General features: G+C 43.3%; 1 protein-coding gene and 1 long non-coding RNA gene across 2 annotated transcripts; both read right to left on the reverse strand.

The window, feature by feature from the left end:
- Nucleotides 1–4,581: 4,581 nt before the first annotated feature.
- Nucleotides 4,582–5,006, reverse strand: LOC119024902. The gene is made up of 2 exons (XR_005076633.1): nucleotides 4,897–5,006; nucleotides 4,582–4,797 (listed from the first exon to the last, which is right to left on the reverse strand). It is a non-coding gene; the product is annotated as an uncharacterized LOC119024902 (long non-coding RNA).
- An 8,613-nt stretch (nucleotides 5,007–13,619) lies between these two features.
- Nucleotides 13,620–15,515, reverse strand: LOC119024187 (piggyBac transposable element-derived protein 3-like). Its single transcript, XM_037106709.1, has one exon. It carries the CDS (start codon nucleotides 15,513–15,515, stop codon nucleotides 13,620–13,622), a length of 1,896 nt encoding a protein of 631 aa, XP_036962604.1.
- Nucleotides 15,516–16,944: the final 1,429 nt, after the last annotated feature.

Here is a 16,944-nt window from a genome sequence, read left to right on the forward strand (position 1 = left end):
GATTTTGATTAGCGGCCAGTTGCGAAAGCCAGGGAGCAGCCCGCCACCATTAGCAGAAACACTTCACCTTAGCAAGCCCCTGAAATCTATTTCTAACAATGTCTGGCTGAGAAATATTCAGCAGTGCGGTTGATAACATTTTTTGATCAAGTTTTGAAATTATTTGCTATTTAAAAGTTATGGTTAAAAGATAGATGCTACAAAGTCTGTGTCACTGCCCCAGCTCATGAAGGTTCTGAAAACAAACTTGTCAAGTAAAGAAAGTGTTAATTGCATAGTGGCAAATCAGAAGAAACGCTATCCCATGTTCTGACACCTGGCTTTAACGTGCGCCTGGAGTGACCCCTTGGGATCACTTTGCAAATAAACGTACATCACTCAAACAAGTGGATACAATGTTTTTTACAGAGAGAAAGATATATCTGCATGCATAGCGCTTGCCGAATTAACAAGAAGGATATTTGAGAATTTGTTGTACACAGCGTTCCACAAACTTTATAAAGTTCAAGTGCAACAACTCTTGAAATTAGGCAATTCCACAATAGTGTCTAGGGGCTTTTTCCCAAGGGGGGGGGCAAAGAAGACATCTGTGGGTGGTAAGTCATGGTGTCAATTGCTATTAAAAGTCTTTTTTTCTGCCATTATTTAGCGAAGCAAGAACATAACAGGTGATACAAGACAAGACACAACCAGGTTCGCCAGGAGCCGTGACAGGATAACAAAACAGACGATGGTGACAACAAAAATCAGAAGACAAGATAATAATATTGGCACAATGTATGTTAGAAAAATTGTGCGGCGGTCTTATGTGTAGGGTTCCTGTGTGTGTAGATGTGAATGTGTGTTGAACAGTAAATAGCATTAGCACAACAAACAACACATTTTTTCCTCTCCTTCCTTGAGAGTTTTATTTAAACCTTCTGCCACTGAAGTGATGATCTGACTCAACCTTCATCTTAAACAGATCGTTTGTGAAAAAGAAGTTTTTGAGATAGTTGAAGGAATTATTCTCAGGGTCAAGTATTTGTTGGAATTCCTGCATATTACCTGTGGCTGATTAAGAGTCTTGTTATTCTACTTCCCACATACAGCAAGCCCTCCAGCCCTGCGCTGCTGATTTGCGAGTTTATAAACTTTATTATTTTACTTATCAAAGGTTTTTGATATAAAAAAGCTAATTTCTGGCTGTTTCACAATTCAAACACTCCATTTCTTTACAAGACTTTATCGTCATTCCAGACCACCGTCACTCTTGATCTGCACTCAGCGTGAGCCGGCCTAAGTTCAAGTTCGAGTAGCAGCCCATTCAGGCTGGTAGCAGTCATCACCAGGCTCCTTGCTCTGAGCGAGCTGCCCTGTGTTTAAGAAACCACACATTGCGAATGAGTAATTCTCCCTTTTTTCATTACCTTCTCGTTCTGCTCCCCCAGGAGTTGTCATCGCTTGTGCTTGTCCAATTCTACATTATCCCTGATGACCGGCACTTTTGCCTCCTCTAGTGACCTATTTAGGTTTTTGACACAGCTTGCAGTTTGCTGTCCACATCGATTGGATCTTGTTCAGTTTTTTTCTCAGGAAGCGCGCCCGTATGGCAGCGTTAGCATTTGTCTTTGTCAGTTGTTTTTCATCGACACATCGAAGCCCTTCAGCTTTCTCCCCTGTCTGAGCAGCGCCTTTCATTGTTTCCTGTTCACAAACTGAATGTGTGGGAGGCCGCTTGCTTTTGTTTTTCTTCACTATCCTTGCTGTCCAGAGATATGCCTTTGCTGTCAAAAAAGATGATCACCTGTTGCACAAGACAGTCCGTTTCAGGATCGGTGGCCTCCCCACCCTCCACATGCCCTGGCATACGAGGAGTTTACTTCAGGTTCTTGCTGCGCGACATTCCAAAAGTGCAGTCCTCTCTTTCTTGTTGTCTCTTGTCAGTTCCTTGATCTGTTTCAACAAATCCAGGATCGTTTTCCATACTTTAATGATCATCAATGTGTTTTTTAAAAATACATTTAAAACACCCAGAACATCACTGGTGCCCATCTACAGAGCATCAGTGACAGTGGTCAAGTGAGAATGTCCACAGAGCCCAAAAGATACTAAATATCTGCTGCCGTACCACCAGACTGCAGAACAGCTTCATTCTCCAGGCTGTGAGATTCCTCCGTTCATCATCCACACTTCATTTTCCAAAATAGATGTAGCAGGACTCAAGGACTCAAACATGGTTTTGTTTTTTAAAAACCTTGTGATTTGAAAAAAAAAAAAAATGACAATAGATTTACCTTGTAACCTTGTGAATAGCCATCACAGTCCTACTTCTACAGCAGTGCTATGACAACATTGGCATTGCAGTCCCGTTGGACTTCAAGCTGAGAAAACGATAATTGGCTGCTGCATTTAAACATTTTCTCACTTATAAATATCACAGTAGACGCAGCAAGTGAAAACTATGTCTACAGCAGGAATCAGAGGGGAGGAGATGAAAGAGAGGGGGGAAGAGATAAGAAGATTGACGAAAAGAAGAAAAACAAGTGAAGGGTGAGCATTCAAATCTACATCACAGGAAAAAAATATGTGTACGTACACGGTACGTGTGTGCATAGTGAACAGCTGATTTTTCCTGCTATCATTAGCCAGAAAACACTGCATCTGTAGAACACACACACAGAGTGGGAGCTGCCAGATAAATCCTGCACCAATTAGCCAAACTAAACCCTTTTCCCATTAGAGAGGTACAAGACAAAATATACTGAGCATTATCCTCATATCCAAACACAATACAGGCCCATTCTCTGTGTTGTAAATATTCTGAGCATGGATGTAATGTATATTTTGCAGTGCAAAAAAAAAAAAAAGGCAGAGTCTCTGCAGGCTGGCCAGCTAATTAAACGACTGCTTGGCCTCAGCGGCAGTTAATGCTGTTCAATTATGAATGAGAGAGATGGGGTGAAGAGGGCAGCACAATCAATGGGAGGGAGGGTTGCAGGGATGGACGGCGGGACGGTGCAAAGATGGGATAAAAGGGATAAACATAAGGCAGGAGGAAGGAAGGGGTTGAGAGAATGGAGCAAATAAAGGATGAAGGGTGGGAATAAATCAAAGGAGAGAGGGGAAGTTGGAAATCAGAGACCAGAGAGGAGGGAAAGAAAGAGAGAGAAAAAGAAAGCATTCTCTTCAAACAAACACAGGCGGAGGTTCACACTTGATGTTGTCACAGTGTTGTGCTGCTCTGAACTAAACAGTGGAGGGTCTAATTTAGTGTCAGTCTGGCTGGAACGGGCCCTTTGGCGACATGGCACCCAGTGTTTGTTTTGGTCGACCTGACAGCCAGAGGCACCTCTCTTTATCTCTCACTGTCTCTGGCCACATCTTTGTCTAGATATACACTGTCTCTCTCTGCTGCTGTCACCTGCTTCTCTGTCTGTTGTTTTCTGTCTCTGCCTCACACTTTGTTGTCTTTCATTTCAATCTCTCCCGAAAGATCAGACTTTAGGTCCTGAATTACCTGAAGTCTGATAGTCTCGTAATAATCGAAATAACCTCGAGTAAAACAACATTAGTTACTGTCAAAAGGCAGTGGTGAGTGCACTGCCAGCAGTACCTTCCCCAGTAAACACACCGACCCCTTCGACTCAAATATGTGTCTCTGGACTGGAGAGAGCGGACGGGCAGAGTGTCGACAGGGAGGGCTGCCTCTCTGTACACACCGAACCTGAACAACTGGGCTTCGGCAAGCCGGCGTTGGTCACCGGGCTGCTCGTGGAGGGGCAACCTGCACTTTAGACAAGCCTGTCCAGTGTGTCTAGCACGGAGACACTCCAGCTGCGAAAAAACTTCGGAGGAGAAGTAAAACCTGAGAAGATGAAGGGACTGCAACAGCTGAAGAGGCTGGTGTGATTGTGAAACAACAGGTCTCACTATATTAACAGTTCACTATATTATCATGGCTGAGCACCTGAGGAGATGACTCTACCAAGTTGAACATTCACAGCAGGTGGGGTGTGCATCGCTGCGACGTGCAGTTACGTTTATGGGAAAGTGCTCTTCGGGCTACTGCGAAGGATTCGATGCAGAAGCATAAATCAAGCTTTAGTGATTTTCTAACTAGGTCTATCAACTTTTAAGTCTTTCCTGACATTTTTGAGCGAGTAATAAATCTGGCAACTTTTTGGCCAGACTCTGATTTCTCTCTCGAGTTGCCAGTACCTCTTATGTAATGTGCTCTCGTGTGACTCTGGCTCTCTGGATTGGCTGTGTTCCCTGAGTGGTGGAGAGAAGCAGCATGTTAAGTCGACTAATCACCAGCCCAACAGAAACGTGAAAGTGTATGACTGATCACTGATCTGTCCAGGTTCTTATCCTAAGATGACGACATAAATTTTTTGCCTCAACCATGGCCCAAACTCATTTCTTTGGCTGCCCCCCAACAATGTCAAAACTGAGCACAGGTGTGGTTTGATGATTTTGACAGATTGAACAAGACTACACATTGTCAACTGTCAGGAAATGTAGAGGAAGGGAATGGAGATCATCTGTTACGGCAGCAACAGAGATCAAACCCAAACGCACGACTCAGACTCTGGAAAGTCAATTCAAAGTCAATTTTTATTTGTGACACGGTGAATAAATAATAGTGCAGGGGGAAAGGAGTGACACGCTGGAGAATCCCGGGGTACGTGAGGTGAGGTGGCGGTGGCCGGTGAGTGAAGCCCCTTTGCTCGGCGTCCTTTACCAACAGGTAAAGTAGTAGATTGTTAGGCAGGTAGGCAAGCAGGTAAGCAGGCAGGAGACAAGATGAAGCAACTGTAGCACAAGGAGACAACAGGTCAGGATAGCTACACAAGCTGTTTTCACAAGAAACAACATGGAACACAAGTGAACCAGGAGCTGAACTCAAAATACCGCTATGGCTGAAAGTATGATGTGGCAACGAGTGACTGAAGGTCCAGAGGCTTTATGGAGTGGTTGATTAGTGGAAGTGGTATAACCTGGCGCTTCCTGCAGAGAGAGTTAGCCACGCCCATGCACAAAAAAACACAGACAGGGGAGGGAGAGGCAAGAGGATCAGACAGACACAGGGAAAAAGACACAAAACAAAGGGAAAGGAAGAGCTGCCCTGACAGGGGTCATGACATCATCAGAGTTAATAGTTAACAGAGTTAACAGTCAGCAGTGTAGTTGAAACAGCAGAGACCTGTAGAGTGACGCTGGTCCTGGAGAGTTTGTCCATCATCAGCACACTGGCTCACCCTTTCTATCAACCAAAACAATGACCACAGAAGATGAAGGTTGATGATGTTGTAAAGTAGCCTGTGTTCATGGGAGTTGTTGTCTTCATTGTTAAAAGGTCATTACTGCTGATGAAATTCTGACTCTGGCAGAAATGTTAACTAGTGTAGTGGTGTGTTAAAGTGTTATTCATGTTGTGTAATGTCTTTGACATATCATCTCTCATTTCCTGTTTTCCCGCCATTAGCTTGAACAGAATGAAGGACCCCAAATAATTTGGGATAATGTCAGTAGAGTACTCAAAATAATATTAGAAATGATAAAGTATATAAAATAACTAGTGAAGAGAAGAGGAAGCTTTTAGCATGAACATCCATTACTTGGATATCTGCTGGCTACACCTAGCAAGACTACTGCCAGTGGACTCCAAGCTTAAATTAGAGCAGTAAATCAAATGAAGTCCAATCGACTGCTCAAAACTGTTCTCTTATGTATGTGACTGAAAGTGAATAAAACAATGAAACAAACAAACAAACAAACAAAAAAACACTATTCCGCTTCCGCCCCATGCACACTGTAGAAAAAAATCCAAATCTCGACAGACCAAGGAATGGCATGCAGAGAACGCATCACCAATCTTTCCAGAAATAAAGAAAAAGATGTCTCTTTTCCAACCTCTCTCCCAGTGTCCATGATGTGAAGTATACTCAAAATAACAACACACCTTGATCATAAAAATCAAGAAGTTGTTTGGCTGTTTTATCTGCGTGTTAGAGTTTGTCTCCTTGTCACTCTGTCCTCTTTACTGTGTTATTTAATATTTTGTGTGTGTGTGTGTGTGTGTGTGTGTGTGTGTGTGTGTGTGTGTGTCCAATATACTGTATCTCTGCAGGAGAGACAAATGTAAACATTGTTGGATATGTAGTGTAGACACGTATGCACAAATGTATAGACAAATGTGGATATACACACACACACACACACACACACACACACACACACACACACACACACACACACACACACACACACACAGAATTAAATCAGTGTAGAGCTTGGCACTTGTGCCTCTCTGGCCCCCAACCCTGCTGGCTGATTCAATTTTCTGGGCAGATCTGCCGACAGTGACCGCTAACATTCACCTTTAGATGGAGAGAGAGGGAGAGGCAGAGGGAGAGAGAGGGAGAGAGAGGGAGAGAGAGAGAGAGAGAGAGAGATACAGAAAGAGAGAGGATGCAATGGGGATGGCAGGAGAGGAGAGGCGAAGAGGGGCTGAGAGAAAAGGTGACTGTTACTGCGTACTTTTGGAGTTGGAGAGGGTGCACAACGAAGGTGAATGCCAATAGTATTCCTGATGGGAAGCGGATGGGAGGAGAGTCTGCCAACACTCAGCTTTACTCCGGAGAAAGAGTGTGTGATGAGAGAGAGCGAGAGAGAGAGAGAGAGAGAGAGAGAGAGAGAGAGAAACTAAAGTGTGGCTCTTGTCTCCTGTGTGGCTTCAAGGGAAAAAAAAATCATGTGAACATATAGGAGCAAAGTGCTGATTTACACATTTCAAGCTTTTGTTCGGTGGGGAACTCTTGCCCGGATGTGCACACAGTGACATGTGAGTCCGCTACAGTGAGGATACGATTCTCATATTATTCAACTAATAGCTGTGGCGGCTCTACAGTATGAGAATATTTTATTCCAGTGTCTTGGTTTTTTTTTTGTTTGTTTTTTTTTGTTATTTCTCTTATTCTCTCTCAATAAAACGCAACACTATCTGCAGTTTATTTAATGTAAAAACAATACAGAAAGTCCCACTTGCCATACTGATGGACTTATTATTATGGAAATGTTAATTATATGTGAATTTAGCAGGCCAACAGGTTAACACTGAGGAAGTCTTTTTAATTTGCATTAACTGGGGGGTGGGCATTTTGGTTAAGATAAAGCTCTGACTCTAACATAAGGCTTAAAATTATAGGCATGGTTCCCTCTGCCACTATGGTCACACATCACTATTTGAGAATTTACTGTGAATTCAATTTTAACAGCACAAGACATTCTCAATAGATGTCAGGTGTCTGGTGTTAGACCGGCAGAAATTAGATTTGTGTTAATATAGAACACAACAGTTCCCCGGCTACGAGCCTGGTTATCACTGACCTTTAAGGTTAATTATTAAAAAATAAGAGAATAGTTACAGGCACATACCACAGTTATAAAACACTTTAAATGAGATACAATCTTTTTCGGTGCTTGGTATGCGTGACTCGTCTCTTAGTTACACATACAACATGTATTTTAATTTAATATCATTTATTTTGTTATTTATTCAGCATCAAAAAGCACAAAATATTAATTTTGCCAGCAATGTGATTTCCTTCTGTAGCACTGTTACTTTGTTCTGAACCTGACATGACATGACGGTGTGGTGGTACGGTCACACTGATTGGTGTTTTGCTTGTGATTGTTGGGCAAAGACACAATCTCAAACCTAAAGCTTGAATGAGAATGCAGACCGTAAGTGCTGAATGGTGTTTATGAATCTTACAAAACACAAGTCAAAATTTTCTGAGGGATTTTTTTAAACACAGCTTTTTTTTTTTTAATACTCAGCAGAAAATGTATTTAAAAGTAATTTTCTGCCATACATTATTGTAAATTGTGTTTTGTTTAGTAATTTCAAGCTAAATGATTTGTTGCTTTCACACTTTCACTTTATAATATACATCAATACAAATTTTTAAATTGTTACTTAATCAAACTTAGGTTCTAGGTATGTCACTGTAAACAATAAAATGGCAATTCATTATGTTAACTAACTAACTTATTAGTAATAATATAATGTATATTATTTGATCATTAGTTTGTGTAATATAGAATAATTAGATTATAGAACATTTATTGTATTTTTAGAAGTGTTATATGTACTAAATGAAGTTTAATTGACAGTCAATTTATATTTATTTATGTGTGTTTATAACGTGTTGATGAGTCTTTCAAAGGAGACAGAAACAAGCGGAGGAAGTACCATTTTTCAAGGTCAAACACAAACGTGCGCGCACACACATACACACACACACACACACACCAGCCACACCCATGCCTCTGTGTGTGTTACATCTTGTGTAATAATCCAATATCTTTCTCCGTGATAAAACGTGGTCGCAATAGCAAATCTATTCCACACACATGCACACACACACGCACACGCACACACACACACACACACACACACAGAACTCCCGTATGGCTTCCTCCTCTTCAAAGCCTTTCGTCTCGCCGTGTTCAAATTCCGTCATTAAAAGTGATCCCTGACAGAAGCTGCACAGAAACAAGGAGGAGGGAAGGTACAGATGGGGAGATGTGAAGGCATCTGATCTGGGATGAGGGGAGGAAGAGACGAAAGGAAAGACGAAGGGACGGGACGGAGACTAGCGGAGAAGAAAGGAGAGGTGGAGAGGGGAGGGCAGTTCCCTGATTCTATTAATTGGAGGCTTTCTAGAAAAATGACCCGAATGCTGCAATTACATTCCCCGAGAGAGACTTCATTAACACACACGCACACACACACACACACACACACACACACACACACAGTCTGGCATGCACACAACAATACACACATTTCTGAAAAGCCATCATTTTCCTTTATCTCTCAGGCGCCCCCCCCCCCCCCCATCCCACACACACACACACACACAAACACACACTGGTCACAATATGAATGGATTGGCCTGCAGTACATCACAGTTATCAGGCTGTCACACAAAGCTGCAGAGGAGCTCGTTCTCTTCTATCAACAGCATGGATACACATTTCTAAAGAGCTCTGCATGTGAAAGCAGTGTGTACCTTGAGTTTCATCCAGGTTTCACAACCGAGGTTCAACCATGTTCACCTCTGACCCCGGGGTCAATGAGTTATACAAGCTGCATCCATTTTCTTTCTGGCAGACAGGAGGTAGAAATTACATCAGGGGCAAATGAAGGCGCAGAGAAGGCATTTAATTTTGTGTAAATGAGAGTTATGCGACTGTGCTTCTCGATCGCACTGGAAGATTACTGACACACACCTGCTTCAAGGATCAGGTAAGAACATGTAGATTGATTCATTTCAAAAGGACAATTCAAATTTTAAATAATTAGTTCATCATTTTACTCATCCATCATAGTGATTGACTGCTCCTTTCATGTCGCATTGTTGCCCTCTGCTGGAATGGAGCAGAGGAGCTGGATGTGGCTAACCTCTTGGTAGTGCCTAAGTTTGTCCTACAAGGCTACCGTACTATGACTAGATGTAAGCAGGCAACCCAGTCGCCAGAATGAATGTTGGCAATGTACTTTCCTGCAAACCCCGCATGTGTTGAAACTAAAGATTCATTTGATCATTTTTGCCTCTGGCTGCTGTGAGCTTATGATCTGGTTAGGGTTTAGGCACGAAAACCACTTGGTTAGAATTAGGTAACTAGAAACATTTTGTCGAGGGTCTTGATTGGCTACTGAGCTAATCACTCATGAATCCCAGAGTTTTGCTGCTTTAACAGCGCTGTCTTTTTGCAGCCCTTTTACCAACATTTGCAGCAGGTGGAGACGGGATATGGAGGAAGGAGGAAGCTAATGTGAAATCAGCGTGTATTGCGTGACTGCAGGAAAGATAAAAAAAGATTAAATGACCTTTACAGTTCATTTCAAACTGTATGGCGTAGTCTAAATAACAATTTCAGACACTTAAAGCAACATTTTGTAGAGATTTTTTTGCAATTTGGCACCTCCCCACACAGTCCCCATGTTAATGCACAAATACACATATGGTTTCCACTGCTGGAGGATCACTGCAGGAAATGTTAATCGCTATTTCATCATTAAGGACACATTTCACCCTCTAATCCCACCGTTATTGATAGGATAATACTTTTTATGACCCATCACGTCTGATCCAAGGACTGAGATCTGTGCGCACACACACACACACACACACACACACACACAGTGGGGCGCTGCAGTGTTCCTCCTCCTCCTCAGTTAAGTATCAGTTTTTTTTTTTTCATATGAAGTCAAACAGAGTGGTTGGTGGGACAGATGATTGTGAAATGCCAGGTCATAAAGTTCAGCAGCCGAGAATCACATCCCTTTCTGTCAGTGAGGACAAGTGTCACTGTGTAATATGTGCAGGCCCTGACGCACAGTCAGCTTGGTTTGATTTACGTTCCGCCCAAAACACACCCATGATTAATTCAGAGTGTAAATGCCAGCCCTTTGCGCCCAGATTATCCCTGTTCAACTAGGAAAATGGACTTGGACATGTCCTGAACGCACCGGCGCACTGTGCTTTAGACCGAGTGCTGTAGACTGCCTAAATAGGGCCCTGAGTCTCATTCTCAACTTGTCAAATGCTGACGATTTGGGTCCACTCCACTCCAGCCTTTCTCACAATGGGAATCTTTAAGTTAACAACAAAATTACATGATGTTGCCTCTAATTTCAAACAGAAAGTTTCCTTTGAATGACGCCAGAACGGCTTAAAAATAAAAACTAATTTGCTGGCACATTTCAAACATTCAGTCATTTAAAAGTTCATACTCCTTTGCCTGGAGTGTTATTGTTGGTAAAACTAGTACCAAAATGAGGCGAAATAAATGTAATTTATCTAAGTCCCATTTATCTTTCTCTTTCTTGTGAAAAGCATCATTCAACTGTAACACACCTTTAAAACCATTTGATCCACTTGGAAAACACCGTGCATGCAGACAACTACGGCAAGAACAGTAAGTCAAAGTTGAACCAGGGGACAGTTTTTTTTTAAAAACTATATTTGTGTGCTTGCCTGTTTATCCAGTCCGACTTCTCTAATGCCGCAGCAGTTCGTCACAATTCAAATTTATGAGGGGGGTTTACAGTGCGGCTTGCCTGCGGTGCTGCGGCTTCGCACTCCGCCTGGACAAAGCTGCACTGTTTGTCAATTTATAAAGGTGGACACGCAGCGATGGATATGGCAAGAAAGGTGAAATGTATCAAAGAAGACAGGCAGCCAGACAGAGAGGGAGGCAGGAAGCCGTGAGACGGACGGAGTGAAACATTGATAGACGGGTAAAAAAGACGGAGAGGAGAGGCGGGCGGAGAGGAGAGTGTGCGGAAACAGAGGAGGTCACATATGCTCACTTCCATAGACATAAGCCCTGATTAAATTGAGTGCGAGGAAGCTGGCCGCTCTTCAGCTGCATGCGTGCGTGTGTGTGTGTGTGCGCGCATGCGGGTGAGAGTGTGAGTCCTGTAATATTGTCTGCAGTCCCATGGGCTGTGGCTGAGCAAACTCAATCAACTCCCACTCACCTCTCTGCACCCCCCTCCTCCCCTCCCCTCCCCACCCCAACCCTACACTGTCAGGCCAGGAGTAGACACCGGCCTCTCCTCTCTTCTGGCCTGAGAGAGACACACAGAGAGAGAAAACGGAGGATGAAATGTCTGCGGAAAGTGCTTCAGAGTGTGGGGTACGTACGAGAGCGACTGCAGGAGATGCACTGTGTGCGCAAGTGTGTGGTGGTGTGTGTGTGTGGGCACATGTTCAGGTGTGCCCTTGAAAGAATCAAAAGCCTCTGCGGAATGAATGCATCAGTATGAAAGACGGAGGCGTTCACGTGTGCGTGTGTTGTGTGTATGCGCTTCCTCTGTGGGTGACATGTCAGCGGCACGGGTGTCTTCTTCTGCGTATTCTAACTATTTAATTGCTTTAAACATCACCCAGTGGTCCGGAGTGCAAGGGCACAGAGACACAGGCACCTTAAAGAAAGCGTCGCTAACCTCCGGCCCTGCCTGCACGCACATCAATCAACAACATCGGCGACGACAAGCCATAGCCGTGGGAGTGGGAGGTGTGCGAGCAAAGGGACGTAAAGTGGCACGCTGGGGTGCGGGCGCTACCGGTGGAGACAACACCAATCAATCAGCTGATCAATCATAATTGGCTTATTTGCATTTTTGCCACATATTCACAATCATCATTCATTTATGCAAATCCGGAGCAGGATATAGGCTCCCGGGAGAGACAGAGAGGTCAGGACTGAACCCTGTCGGACCTGTTGGTTGCTGAGAGATCAAATTAGAGCTTTATTTAGATTTATGCAGATGTTAACAGTAATGATATACAGCAGACACATCGCCCTTCTGTGTCAGTGAAGACATTAATGCATCGGCGGCGGGAGCACCCAGAAACCACGGTCGCACTGTTTCAAATGCTGTGTTTAAAATACAAGACTAACCTGCGAGCCTCATTTGTATGGCAACTTAAAGCAGGAATCATATATTCATGTTATTCCCAATGTTGGACTCGGCAACGACTGAGTCTTACATAGTCTGAGGAATTATTCCTGTGTGGCTCTCTCACTCAGTGTCATCAGTTGGTCTCGGTGTTGAATGGGAACTTCGCCAAAACTAGTCGACTGAGAGCATTTTTAAGATGTATCCCCCAAAACTTGAGTCTAGATGTAGTTTCCTTCGTCTGACACTCATCAGAACACTTACTTAGTAATGTGCGGCTGCCAGACACTGTATAAAACTGGTAGCCTGTAAATTGAGTAATTCATGATTTTGTGCTTGTAGATGGTTCATAGTTTTGGTGTTTGGTGTCTTTGACATCAGGTAGCATTTTATATCCAGGTGTTACTGTCTCTGGCTCAGGTAACACTAGCTTGCTAGCATGCTGTACTGTCTTGAATTGTGTGCAGAGCTTGTACAACCTTTGACTTTTGACTTTGGCAGAGTTTTGTTTGTAGTTAGCATATAATGTTACATTACCTCAGACAAACTGTTACAGAAGCCTGGGATTTGTATTTGTTGTGCACAGAGATGGTGGGGGGGTCACACAAAACATTGTCACACAAGACATTTTTACAATCTGTTGCTTTAACCCTTTATAGGGCACTCATTGAAATACTATGAAATTCAAAAAATCAACTATAGACTATGTGTCTGTGCCATAACCAGAGTTTATTTCTGTTTTCAACATTTTCAAAAAATTCCATTGTCTTGCAGAAAAACAAAGTAAACGAAGTTACCATATTTGGTTCCTTGCCCTTCAGTAGTAAAAAAAAAAATCCATTAAGTGTATATGTTACATATACAACAAAAACACCTCTAAGGTGAAAGGAACATACAGGAATACAACTTTATGTACTGTATAACAGTATAACACACAGTACAACTTTATATACTGTATAACATACAGTATCACATACACAGTACATCTTTATGTACTGTATAACAGTATAACACACAGTACAACTTTATATACTGTATAACATACAGTATCACATGCACAGTAAATCTTTATGTACTGTATAACAGTATAACATTCATCATAACTTTAGAAACTATATAACATACACAGTACAACTTTCAACATTCATGTTTCTTATTCATGGTATCTAATGAAGCAGTTGCGCTCACTGTTCATGCAAAGGTGGACCTTGCAGACCCTGCATACCACATTTGACCTCACAATGTTGCCTTTCCGGCTGCAGTACTTGCAGGTCTGGCGTTTGTCATGTACAGGGGCATGGAAGAGGGACAGGTCAAAGCGCACAGCCTCATTTGGTGTGTGGCTGCGGTGTCCCCGCACAGGCTCAGGTACAGCGACATACATGCTCAGGCTTTCAACAGATGAGGATGAGCTTCTTCTGGAGCTTGATTTGGCAGATGTCTGGCCGCTGGCACCCCTGAACACCTGGATTCTGAAATCTTTCAGAGACTGGTCTTTCACTCCAAGGGCCATACTATCCCGTCTGTACACAACCCAGGCATTTGTGATACTGACATCCACGGCATATGCGAACAGACGCAAGTACCACCTCTTGGACTTCATGGGGGTGCGGTAGAGGTGTACCAACATGTCACTTTTATCAATGCCCCCCATGTTGGCGTTATAGCTCTTGATGACGGCTGGACAGCTCACAGGCTCCTTCATCTTGGTCTCACTGCAGTACCTAATGACTGAGGACATCGGCTCCACCCCCATGTCTGTTGACAGCAGAGTGACCGTTCTGTTGTCCTTCCATCTGACGGCCAGTATCCCATCATCACTGGTAGCATAGTCATAAGTGCCACGGGGTACAGCCTTCTTCTCCATCTCCTTGATGGACTTGAGTGGAGGATTTTTTATTCTATTGTCCCTTGCTGTCCCTGTGTACCTGCAATTCTGATCTCTGAGGTACCGCACTAGCTCCATGCTGGTAAAAAAGTTGTCAGCAAAGATGGCTGTGGTGGTGGGGGAGGACATGGTACTTGCCAGGACAGCAACAATCTGACTGGTGGCACCCAGCACTTTTTGTTCAGGCGTCTGGGGTACATCATGGGCCTCCAGGGTAGTTTTGCCCTGGTAGAGCACCATGTCATGGATGAAGCCGTCCTCAGAAGCCCTCGCGAACAACTTAAAACCCCACTTGTCTGGCTTGCTTTTGATATATTGCCTTAGGTTGCCAGCTGTCTTCCCTTTGTAGGCAACCATAACCTCATCTACAGACTGTTTGGGGGTCTGTGGCTCACGCCTGAAGGCATTATTGAGATAGCTGAACAGGGGCCGGACTTTGAAGAAACGGTCGCTGGTGCCAGGGATCTGAGTGTTGTCATTGAAGTGGATAACCCTTTTCAGCAGCCTGAACCTCTTTGATGACATCAGGTCGGCAACTTGAGGGACCCTGGTTTCCATGGCCCAGTAATCTTCAACAGAGGGGAGCTGAACAACACCCATATAGATGAGGATGGCCAGAAAGGTCATTATTTCATTCTCATTGGTGGAGAAAGTGGTGTTGATGTCCTTTTGAGCAGCATACAAGTTTGTCTGATATGTTATGTGACTGATTATTTGGGCATCAAAGTACCTAATAAAGTACTGAAAAGGCATGTCAATGTAGTCTGGGGCAGCGTGCTGGTATTCAGGAAGGGCTGTGTTGTTCAGGTCAACTTTATGCCAAGTGGTTGGCCTGGGTGCCGACTTGCCAGGCCTTGGCCTCTGGGCTTGTACTGCTGGCTGCACATTATCATCATCATCGTCATCATCATCATCGTTGTCATCCTCACTGTACTCACTGTCCTCACTGTCATTTTCTTGGAGCACTTCCACCACAGGCTGGATCCATTTCCTCCTGGCAGAGGGGTCAGTATCACTACATGGAATGTCCTGGTTGTGGGTGGGTGGGACAAAATCAGGGTCTGCCACATCATCATCATCCTCCTCATCATCATCACTGATGGCAGGGTGGGTGGGCACAACAGTATTCTGCTTCTTGGCATAAAACATGCGGGCAGACATTGCCTAAAAAAATATAACAGTTGTTAAAAGGTCACAAACTGACAAAAATCACAATTTTTCACTATTTATAGCTTTAATATTTCTAGAAATCGGTTAAAATTATCCCTGAATTACTATATAGTATTATAAAAACCTTTGGCAACATTTAAACATAATGTTTTTAGTTGTATTGTTTTTTTTTATCAAGAAAATGCTATAAGCATGCAATGTTAGATGCATCGGGCATATGTCCAAAAATGGACACACCTAATGAAATCCCTCTTTTAGGTGAACCGGGCATATGATCAAATATGGTGCCTGCATTTTTCAAGCTGTAATTTTACAAATTTCCACAAGTCCTCCACAAAAAACACATATGTCATTACTAAGCACAACTATTTAACTATAAAATGTGTGAAATTCATCAACTTACCATGGCTAGTTTCGAAGTTTAGTACAGAAATTTACGGGCAGCTCGGTCTCTTTAGCGTCTTTTAGCGCCATCAGTGGAAAGAGAAAGTTAGATGGACTCCAGGTCTCTGCTGATTGGTCGAACGCCACAGTCATGTGATCTGTGATGTAGGGTGATCTCTTCTGATTGGCTGAGTAAAGACCACATGGTTCTTGATCTAACTGACGTACAGGAGGGTGGCCATTTGCAAAGTGTGCGGAAATTACCAAAAATAGTCACTCGCCCAATAAAGGGTTAAGGGGAGATTCAATTTGTTATTCATAACAATCAGCCAACTAAATGTGGCATTTCATGTCCCCCTGCCACTGCATTCATGTCAAAACTACGCTGTTGTTCAAATCATCTTTCTTTCACCATCTTTCTCCACAAACTGGCAACTACCAAGACTCTTCATGCTGTCAAAACACAGATAGGCCTACCATGTGATACCAGTGGCGTTATTCCATTGGCTGACAGACCTTTGCAGAAGCTGGTCCGCAACCTCAGCTGCTTGCATGACTTGCACTTTACCGGATGTACGATTTGTCAGGGCTGGCAAATGGCATGCATCGGTCATCCAGCCTTCATCAGGTAGGCTAATGGTCTGATGTTGGATGGCCAAAACTTGAATCTTGGCTCTTTACTGGACGTCGAACTGACATCTTCTGGATATGTTGATGCTCAGTTGGAAGGAACACTATGCAGAGACTCACAGTTGCTTATAGCAATGCTATAAAAAATATTTTAGTGTGTGTGTTTAGATTTTATGGTGCTATACATAAAGTCTGTTAGTCAGCATATTGTGTACCCACATGCCAGGAAATGATAAGGTATAACTGTATGTGCAATTACACGATAAGGTAAAGAGCAGCACAAGCGACGCATTAAATCCTAGCATAAGCTTCAGATGTGTTTACAGTATTGCAGCGTCTGTGAGAGCTTTATAGACTGTGAGATGTGTTTCTGTGTGTGACGTAAGTTTTAACGAGTCAGATGTGT

Source organism: Acanthopagrus latus, chromosome 8, assembly GCF_904848185.1.
Source record: "Acanthopagrus latus isolate v.2019 chromosome 8, fAcaLat1.1, whole genome shotgun sequence".
NCBI lineage: Eukaryota > Metazoa > Chordata > Actinopteri > Spariformes > Sparidae > Acanthopagrus > Acanthopagrus latus.

Bases quoted from the DNA above. Each gene is read 5' to 3' on its own strand.
- LOC119024187 (XM_037106709.1), bottom strand. From the start codon at position 15,515: ATGTCTGCCCGCATGTTTTATGCCAAGAAGCAGAATACTGTTGTGCCC.